Source organism: Austrofundulus limnaeus, unplaced genomic scaffold (genome assembly GCF_001266775.1).
Source record: "Austrofundulus limnaeus strain Quisiro unplaced genomic scaffold, Austrofundulus_limnaeus-1.0 Scaffold12, whole genome shotgun sequence".
In the NCBI taxonomy this organism is placed as follows: domain Eukaryota; kingdom Metazoa; phylum Chordata; class Actinopteri; order Cyprinodontiformes; family Rivulidae; genus Austrofundulus; species Austrofundulus limnaeus.
The window spans coordinates 1,391,500-1,401,781 of record NW_013952414.1 but is presented as its reverse complement, the minus strand read 5'-3'; the positions used below and the strand labels follow the sequence as shown (position 1 = coordinate 1,401,781).

The window sequence follows — 10,282 nt, the reverse complement described above, 5'->3', positions numbered from 1 at the left end:
GAACTGAATAGATCTCAGTACACGTCTGTGGAAAATGTCAATTTTGCAAATAAAGTAAAATATTTAAAAAATTTATGTCACAAAAACAAAAATTGTAACTCTTATCTCCTAAAAAAGTTGAGCATTTTAATATAAAACTGACCAAAATAAAAGTAAAGTATGCAGAAGTGGTCAGATTGGGAAAAAAAAAAAACTAGCGGAAAAATAAAAAGCAGGAAAGCAAAAGTGTGAACGCTGACTCAGCATCCACAGCGYGGTTATTCTGTGGAATGTGCGTGCGGAGTCACTAACCTGCTGTTTCTGTCAAATCTGTGTGCTTTCAGGTCGCAGGACACTTCCGCGCAGCTTCATGCCACAGGAGAACCTTTTCCAGCTGGTTCCCTCCAGCCGCACGCGCAGCTACAACGGCGACAACACGCTGCCGTTCTGCGACCTGCGCTCGCTGGGCCGCCCCGCTGACAAAGGCTGCCAGCGTGGCACGGCCAAATGTAAGAAGAGCGCTTTTAATCTTAAAGCTTTAACATTGTCTTAAGTACGATAAAAGATAAAGATACAAAAGATGAAGCTTTTAGTCTTGATTACAGGAATAATAGTTATATTTATGATGAAACAGGTTGCTAACTTGGCACATTTTCTGCTACTTTTGATCCAAAATTATATTAACAGATTTATTTTAGAGAAATAAAAGCTTGTAAAGTAGCAAATTCTCTTTCAAAAGCAAATCTTGCGTTGGCATATTTACTTGAAAAAATAAACCAAACATTTGTTAAACTGAATGGACGCTTGTGCAGGAATAAAACCCCTCTCTGGTGAGCAAATCAAATCATTTTATATAAAGGGGGATATTTTGAACACGCGGAGCAGCGGGGATGTACAGTAATACAGTAAGTCTCAGGAGGGATAAATCCCCCCTGGTCGTGCTCGTCGGTGCACGTCACAGCCTCGCTGATCGCCTCTGTCTGTGAAACCCGTCTCGGTCACGCAGCCGGCGCTYGGCTCAGCAGTCTGCGGTCGACGTCTCGCCCACACACGAGAYCAAACATGGCCGCGAAGAAGCCAGCTAATTCCAAAACACAAGTCTCGGAGTCTGGAGCTGCTCAGACGATSTTTTTAGGTTCTGACAACCGTGTGGTGGGATTGTGGTTCGACTGCCTGACTGTCTTGTCAGGGGTTTCCCTAAACRTGAGAGGAGTCTGCATTTTTTCTGTCAAACTGCGGTGGGTTTGACGTCTTGTCTTGTGGGGTTTACAGTACGAGTTATGGGCTCAGATCAGTGCATCGCAGAGCTGCTGAGAGCTCAGTCGACCAAACTGGTGGGTTTTCATCATCTGGTGTTGTGTTTCCGCAGCGCCGCGGGCGCCRGTCAACTGGCGACAGGGGAAGCTCCTGGGGCGAGGGGCGTTCGGGGAGGTCTACCTCTGCTACGACGCCGACACGGGCCGCGAACTGGCCGCCAAGCAAGTGCCCTTTGACCCCGACTGCCAGGAGACGAGCAAGGTCCAGATCTGTCCTCACATCTGTTTGGAGCAAAACACTGAAAACACGACGTACAAGTCGGTTCTTGTACAATTTTATAAACGGCATATTCTTTTTTTTTTTTTTTTTTTCTGTCCGTAGGAGGTGAACGCTCTGGAGTGTGAGATTCAGCTGCTGAAGAATCTGCGACATGACAGGATTGTTCAGTACTACGGCTGTCTCCGGGACCTGGATCAGAGAAAACTCACCATTTTTGTTGAGTTCATGCCCGGGGTGTGTAAACAGAACATTTCAGTCCGTTTATTATGACCCCCGCACGCAAAACATATGCGGGAGTCATATTGTTTTCGTACCGTTTCTTTTTTTTTTTCAGTGATTTTTGGTCAACCATAGCACAAAAACGGCTGCACAGATCAACATTAAATTTGGCAGGATTGTAGATGAGTCTGACCTACACTGCGCCAGCCAAGGGTTTTACGATAGACCCCATATTTGAGGAGGGGGCTCCTTTCAAAGAGGGGGTGTCTGGACATACAAAAATGGTCATTGTTCAGAAATTCAACATAGAAGCTTCAGATTTCTTTTGTTGTTTAGCTCTGATGAGGGGCTATCCCCCACCCCGCCCAAAAAAAAAAGGACCCCCACCCAAACCACTACAATTTTGGGATGCACCTAATAGCATGACATTTATTAGGAATAAAGACTTCTGAGTTCTGGTGCATTTGTGCGTGCGGGGGTCATTATGTTACCACTATGCAGTATCTAGTTAAATTTTTAAATAGTTGAAAGTTCTTTCAGCTGTAAAGCTAGTTGGATGCACGTATTCAAACCARATGAAAGAGCAACGAAACAGTCGAAAAATATCACCAGCTGTCAAACTGTGAACTTTTTACGAGTTCGTTTTCTTTCCAAATGAGCASGATTGTCGCCTGTGGACCTTGTCCTCCAGCCTGTTTTACAGACTTTCTGAGACATTTTCTTTTTTTTTTATTACTCAATACTTTTAGTCACACATTGTCTGGAAATTAGAAATATTTTAGTTCTGTTGGCGTTTGGCAAAGGAAAGGAGAAGGTGACAGAAGCCAAGGTTGTGTGTTACTGCACTGCCTGATAACACCGGTCCTGGGGGACGGCAGACTGTAGGGCCGGAAACTAGAGCCAAAACGCTATTAAGGTGTTCTGTTGACAGCTAAAATGACAAAGGAGATGTTTTTTTTCCAGCGTGTAACAATGCAACACATGGTTGCAGTTTGGACTCCACATCAGGCAGACTTCTTTTAGCACGTTGTGTGTTTATAGTTTTGTTTTTTTGTACTTAAAACTTGGCTCGCAGGCTGTTTTTCCAAACGCAAAAATAACTCCACTTGAACGTGTCAGTGTTTGGGCTGAATAATGCAGGCAGTATGATTCTGTTTTATATTTCCACACGTTCCCACTAAGACTCTTGTTCCTCGTTTCCTCTCTGCAGGGCTCAATAAAGGACCAGCTAAAGGCCTACGGGGCTCTGACCGAGAAGGTGACCAGGAGATACACCAGGCAGATCCTTCATGGAGTCTCCTACCTGCACAGCAACATGATCGTACACAGAGACATCAAAGGTAACAGCAGATCTTTAAAGGGCCTGTGACGTCAAATTTYTGTATTACATATGGATGCATTTATGAAAAGACGTCAATGATAAAATATTGCAAAAGAAATTTCATGTCGCTGAGATGAACGGTTGTTGAGATTTTTGCCTGTGAAGTAACAGGAAGTGATGTCAAAGGGGAAAGTCTGCATGTGAACAGAGTGTTGCTACAACAGCTGATAACCCAGACTGTAGAGAAGAATCTGATGTTTCTTTAGGTTATTTTGAGTCACTATCAGAGAGATGAAGAAGAGTCAAAGTTCAAATAATATTGTTTCAATAAACAAAGACCAGAKAGTTTTCTTTGTTGAAGAGTTCCCCTTTGATGTCACTTCCTGTTTCACTTTGGCTGAGCCAAGTTCAAAAGAAAATATGCCAGTTATGTGACAAAATGGGTTAAATCGTGTGTWTTATTCCAACTTTCTTAAATATAAAGATGTTTTCTTTGACATTTTGTATTTGAAGAAAATGCATGTCACAGGCACTTTAATTGGATTTGAAGCTGAGAAAATCACAGGTTTTATTTTTGGTTGGCGTTTTTATTTAACATGAGCCTGGAAAACTTGACCGTTTTGATTTCTCCTTGGAGATAAATTCGACTTTTAAAAAGCTTTAGTTCTGCTGCCCGCAGCTCTGCATCGTTAGCCAAGAAGGAGGGGAATATAAAGTCTGGTGGGAGAAAATGATAGTGGGTCACATGGGATGCAGGGAGGGAGCGTGGGTGGGATTTTCCACACTGAAATGCTCGGCGTGTCGAATGTAAGGGTCGAGCTCACGTCAGCGCACAAGGGCACCTCTTTTTTTTGTAGCAAATAAATGTCAGCTCATGAGGTTTTTTTATTTTTATTTTGGCTGCAGTTTAGTGTAAATGCAACGACACAGAGTTGTGAGTTTAAAGCTCCCAAGAGCCAAACAAATGTAAACACYGGAGCGATGGGCTGTAAAGTTTACAGTTTCAGTCACTTATTTGCAGCGGTCTAATCCCTCTGTGGGTGTGGAGGGGGGAATGGTGAGTGGTGCACATTAGTCACTGATCAAACAAGAGTGGGAAGTGGGATGGACTCGGCTACATGTTGAGAACTTACTACATGAGGAGGAGAGGCTGTTGGAAGTCTGATTTATCTCATGTGGAGCAGATGCTTTACTCAATATTTGAGTTTCTGATTTGCTGAAGACGTTTTCTCTTAAATGAGAGGAAAGTTATTTTTGAGTATTTATAGAGTCCAGCTCTTTTGAAGTGAAGAAATATGTTGGTATTTTAGGAATAACTTTCCACCACCCCAGAGTTCCTGAGAGCTGACCTTTTCGTCTGAAGTGACTGACTCTCGTTAAAAGTTTTTTTTAAATTGACRGCCCTCAGGAGACTCCTGGATAACTCGTTTTGTTTGGCTCCGCCAGGTGCTAACATCCTCAGGGACTCCTCAGGAAACGTAAAGCTCGGAGACTTCGGGGCCAGCAAACGAATCCAGACCATCTGCATGTCTGGTACGGGAATCAAGTCCGTCACTGGCACCCCCTACTGGATGAGCCCGGAAGTCATTAACGGAGAGGGATATGGCCGCAAAGCTGATGTGTGGTAAGAATACTGCTGATGGAGAGGGAAGGAGGTCCAAAAGAGGCAACAATAAAAACACACGTTACACTGCAAAGACCATCCAATCTTATATCAGCCAAAAAGTATTTTTGATCTTGTTTTTAAAGCTGATAACACAATACAAGAGCAGATTGTGTTTATAGATTATTAATCTTGTTAGCCTGGAAATTATATTTCAAAAATTGCAGTTGTTTTATTCCACTGGCAGATTATTTCAATTCATTTGAGAAGATTCAAAATACAATCTAATGTTTTTTAACTTAATTTTAGATGGCTGATTTTTGCAGGAAGGCCCTTTGCAGTAAGTTTAGTTTAAATATGTCACTTATTTAAGTGGCAATTGGTGCTTTAAAATGAAGATTAATTGTTTTTGAACAGGAAATAGACCATAACGATGTGCTTCTTGTCTTTATTACTCCTTAAAGGGATCCCTGATWAGTTGTAACATTAGACTTTATTTGATAAACATTTGTTTTAACTGTAAAATAAAGACTGTGAAAATACTGTAGGATGTTTAGTTTTGTAAATTTTTAAAAATATATTTTAACAAGCCATTTTATTTACACACACAGCATTCTGGGTAAATGATGACGTGGCTAGGTCCTTGGTGTGAACGAGCTATATCCACCCTGACGGTTAATCTCGGACAATATCWGATGATCGACTCTTTTAAATGAAACCAGAGAGCGTTGACAGAGAGGAGAAGGTAGAAATGACTCAGCCTGTAACTGAAAATATGGATGAGGACAACAGAGCTGCTTCATGGAAGAAGAACCTCAGCTTAGCCTGTTAATGTTTGCGCTAGCATCTACGCTATACTGCCTTATATGTATTAGCTCAGCGCTAGCGTGACCAACAAGCTACACTGAGGTCCTCCATCCATATTTTCAGTTGCTGCTTAGTCATTTACCTTCTCCTCTCTGTCATGTGGTTGGAGGTCCTCAGTGATGAGAGCAGAATGTGTAGCACTGAGCTAATACATATATATGGTGATAGCATCGGGGCTAACGCTAAAGCTAACAGGCTAAGCTGAGGTTCTTCTTCCATGAAGCAGCTCTGTTGTCCTCCATCCATATTTTCAGTTACAGGCTGAGTCATTTCTACCTTCTCCTCTCTGTCAACGCTCTCTGGTTTCATTTAAAAGAGTCGATCATCAGATATTGTCCAAGATTAACCTTCAGGGTGGATATAGCTCGCTCACACCGAGGACCTATCATCTCAACATTTACCCAGAATGCTTTGTGTGTAAATAAAATGGCCCCATCCGTGTAATATATTTTCTTACTTTTAGTTTAAAAATGATAAAAACTGAACATCCTACAGTATTTTTACAGTCTTTATTTTACGGTTAAAATATATGTTTATTAAATAAAGTCTAATGTTACAACTAATCATGGATCCCTTTAAAAACAAAAACTAACTTTGAGTCACCAGTTGAGCATTTCTAGTAAAAAGTCATTTGGCACATTTATAGGTAATGTACACTGTGTACTACCTCACTATGTAAATGGAAATATTTGTACTAAAATAGTAAATATGCATACATGAGCTAATCTTTGTTGCTGTGTTGGTTCTTCATCAGGAGTGTCGCCTGCACCGTCGTCGAGATGTTGACCCAGAAACCTCCGTGGGCCGAGTACGAGGCCATGGCGGCCATTTTCAAGATCGCCACCCAGCCCACGAAGCCCTTGCTCCCGGAGGGTGTGTCCGACACGTGCAGAGACTTCCTGCGGAAGGTGTTCGTGGAGGAGAAGTGGCGGCCCACGGCGGACATTTTACTCAGCCACCCGTTCGTCCAGGGCAGCTTCTGAAAGCCCGTGGACTCCCGCCCTCGTCCCCTTCCCCCGCCTGTGAGGCACCCGTTGTGACTCCGCCTTGCCTCGCCTCGCCCCTCCCCTCCCCCCAGAGGCAGGGTGCAGCGACACTCCACCTCCCCGACCCGTCTTCGCTCACCAGTGTTCACCTAGTCAGGAACTGTTTTCCATCTCTCACCGACCCGCTGACCCAGACTGTTTCCTGAGAGGCCAGGTCAGAAGTCCAGAACTGTCCCGGGCGTCGTCGCCTGCTGCTCCCTCAGGAGGAGGCTGGCAGGAAGTGCACTCAGCAGTCTCACGGGCTCCGAGTTGCTGACCTTAGGAGCCAAAGCCGGAGCGAAATGATGCCTTTCACTCGACGCCCGTCAGCGTCGGCGAGCAGCGTCTTCAGAACGAGCAGCCCAGGAACATTACTCGCTTCTGAAAGTGCTGGAAGCTGCTCATCAGCCTGAAACAGCTGCGAGCGAAATGGAAACATATTTTTATACGACGCACGCAGTCGTCTTAGCAGATGAGATTTCTACTGCCACATTTAAGAAAGAAAAAAATGTAAATGTATTTTTGTCTACGCCTTACAATAAGAGTGTGTAAGTATGAATGTCTTTGTGCACTCCCAGCCCACTTCAGAAAGTCTTTACCGTTGCACTTTTTATATCACRCATCGAGACATTTACAAGATAATCAGATGAGATATTTTTCGAAAAACCAAACGTTTGCATCAGCGTGCAATGTCTCCTAAGCAATACAAACACTGCTGTTTGAGTCCGTAACCTTCATTCCACCTCCCCCCCCCTCCGTCTGGGAGCCTCATTCCGTTTTTTTCTAAGTGGCCAAAGAAAGAAAACCCCAGAGATGATAAAACTCGCAGTATTAAGTCACCTCCAACCTCTCCTGCATTACGGCAGCTCTGTGCACTTTACGGGCTGCACAAACCAAAACATGGAGGGGCCGCAGCTTAATTTATGTTTTTGTTGTAAGCTAGGATGGATCCCCTTCACCCCRCGTTTAGCTTCTCACGTTGTTCCAACCGTTTTATGACTTGTCGACACGAAACTACACGCTGGATTCTTTTAACCGGTGGTCGGATTGATGCTGGGTAGTAGCTGATAGACCATTTTGTAGTTACAAATACGCAAAGTGGCCGCGTCACGGGTCATACGGTATAAACACATGTATTTGTTCTGAACTGTTAAACTTTCGTTTAAAATAACATCGGATCTCTAAGCTATAAATCTGATTTTTCAGCTTGTTTTGGTAGTTTTTGTTGCCACAGTTGAGTAGATACTAACTACATGAGCAAAAGTCTCAACTAACTGCTGGATCATTAATAAGATAGGTAGTGGGCACCTGTAGGACCTATTAAAAAATCTGAATATCCAAAAAAATCTGAATATCCGGTGGTTTCTCAGTTCATCTGTGTGAGTAAAATGAACTGAAAGACTAAACAACAATGAAAGCTCTAATTTAATTGTATTGGTAAATTCATAAATTGGTGTAAATCATAATCATGTTAAAAATAAAGTTACTAAATTATATCCTGATGCATCTCAGTAATCCAGGTAAAAAAATCAAAAAGAATAAAATTGTATAGGTCTTCTGGACGGGTTCTTCTCTAATGAAACGTTTCGTCTCTYCTCCAAGAGACTTCTTCAGTCTGAGAGTTTCAGGCAAAATTCAGGCTTTTAAGCCCTGCCTCCATGTGACTGATACTCAAATCACATGGCTATCGTTGATACCTAATTAACACCTATTAACAGGGGGTGGAGTGATACTGGCAATAGCAGCACTGTAGGAGGGGGACAACTGAAAACGGAGGATTCCATGCAACCTTCAGGTGAAAATGAAGACCCCAAACCCAGACCCAAACCAGTGGTTATTCCGTATGTTACAGGTGTTTCGGAGAAACTGAGACGTTTATTTTCTAAACATGATGTCCCAGTGGCTTTCAAACCCCAAAACACATTACGGCAAAGGCTGGTTCACCCCAAAGATCCGGTGCCCCGGCACAAACAGAGCAATGTTGTATATGCTGTTAAGTGCCAGGAGGACTGCGACCAGTTATACATCGGGGAAACAAAGCAGCCACTGTTCAAAAGAATGTCCCAACACAGACGAACTACATCTAATGGCCAGAACTCTGCAGTTTTCACTCATTTACAGGCCAGCGGTCACTCTTTCAGAGATGAGGATGTTCTCATTCTTGATAGAGAGGAACGTTGGTTTGAGAGAGGAGTAAAAGAAGCCATTTTTGTGAAGAAAGACCGTCCATCATTAAACAGAGGTGGGGGCCTCCGCTTTCAGTTGTCCCTCTCCTACAGCGCGGCCATTGCCAGTATCACTCCACCTCCTGTTAACAATAAGTGTTAATTAGGTGTCAACGATAGCCATGTGATGTGAGTATCAGTCACATGGAGGCAGGGCTTAAAAGCCTGAATTTTGCCTGAAACTCTCAGACTGAAGAAGTCTCTTGGAGGAGAGACGAAACGTTTCATTAGAGAAGAACCTGTCCAGAAGACCTATACAATTTTTTTCTTTTTTACTAAATTATACATATTTTACAAATAAAAACGTAAAATTGCACTTTCTTTCACCTCATCCAGTGTTTTCTCTGCCAGAATTTGCAAAAAAAAAAAAAAAAAAAAAAACAAATCAGATGAATGGAAAAAAACACGGTTTCATCTGTCAAATTTAATAGCGATGCGGGTTTGTTTGTAGCGAATAACCTCTGACCTCTACCCACGATGCCGTTCATGCAGAAAACTACGAAATGGGTCTATTGCAGGGGTTCCTAACCGGTTTTCCTTAGAGCGCCCCCTTTCTTACTTCCAGGACGAGCTGACCCCCATCTCTCTTKCTCCTCTCCCAAAGACACCTTCAATCTCTTTATCAAAATAATAAAAAAATAAAGTGAATAGTTTAAAGCTTTTATTTTAAAAAGGAAAAAGAAGAACTGAATTATGCAGCTTTAAGTATTCAAAGAAACCATAAACTGATATTTTCAGCTTTCCCTGTCGCAGAAATGGTTATGGCCCCCCTCTGTTTTCTTTGCCCCTCCCAGGTTGGGAACCACTGGTTTATTGTAATACCAGTGGCACTTAAAGGAACGATCAAACCTGTTTAAACCTTCGTCGGTGCCTTATCTGTTTCTACTTGTAGACACGAACTCGCTGCCAAAGCAGGAGAGCTTCCCAGAGAACGACGAGCAGCTGAGCCGTTAGAGAGCACATCCAGGATTTGTAGGAGTTCTCTCACGTTGACAACAATTATATTGTACATACATGTTGTTCTGCACTTTTATACAAAAGGTATTTTACATTATAAACAAATCTATTTGACAAATACAAGTCTACATTATATTGTAGACTGATCCGTGACTTTGTTTTGTTTTGGACAAGAGTATGTACGATTGTCTGAGAGCTGGCAGGCATTCTGGAAAAGACCGAGAGGCTTTTGACTGGGACAGAGTTTGTTTTGTTTTAATGACAAAGCCTTGAAACATGAAATGTATCAAGTCGTTGAGCTTTTGTACATTTAACTTAATAAATCGAAGGTCTAAGACTGTTCATATGTGTTTTTGATCATGTTGTGTAAAACTGAAGCGTTTTTGGGAAAGTATGTTTGATATTGCAGTTTTTTTCGACATTTACCCCCTTTTTAAAGAGGAGTATTTTTCATATTTTATTAGTTATTTCTCATTAAGTTTGTTTTTGAAAAATGTATAAGTAATACTGCCTACTTTCACAGCCCACAAGGTTTTGTTTTCTATAGGTT

The 10,282-nt window shown here is 42.4% G+C and overlaps 1 protein-coding gene across 1 annotated transcript in view; it reads left to right on the top strand.

Moving 5' to 3' along the window:
* map3k22 (mitogen-activated protein kinase kinase kinase 22) overlaps positions 1-8,065 on the top strand; it is a gene marked incomplete in the record, with an annotated part of 53,865 nt that extends 45,800 nt beyond the window's left edge. The window contains 6 exon segments of the mRNA XM_014002177.1: positions 324-488; positions 1,349-1,497; positions 1,618-1,749; positions 2,945-3,074; positions 4,502-4,679; positions 6,280-8,065. Coding sequence (XP_013857631.1) covers positions 324-488; positions 1,349-1,497; positions 1,618-1,749; positions 2,945-3,074; positions 4,502-4,679; positions 6,280-6,508 — 983 coding nt within the window.
* Between the last annotated feature and the right edge of the window lie 2,217 nt (positions 8,066-10,282).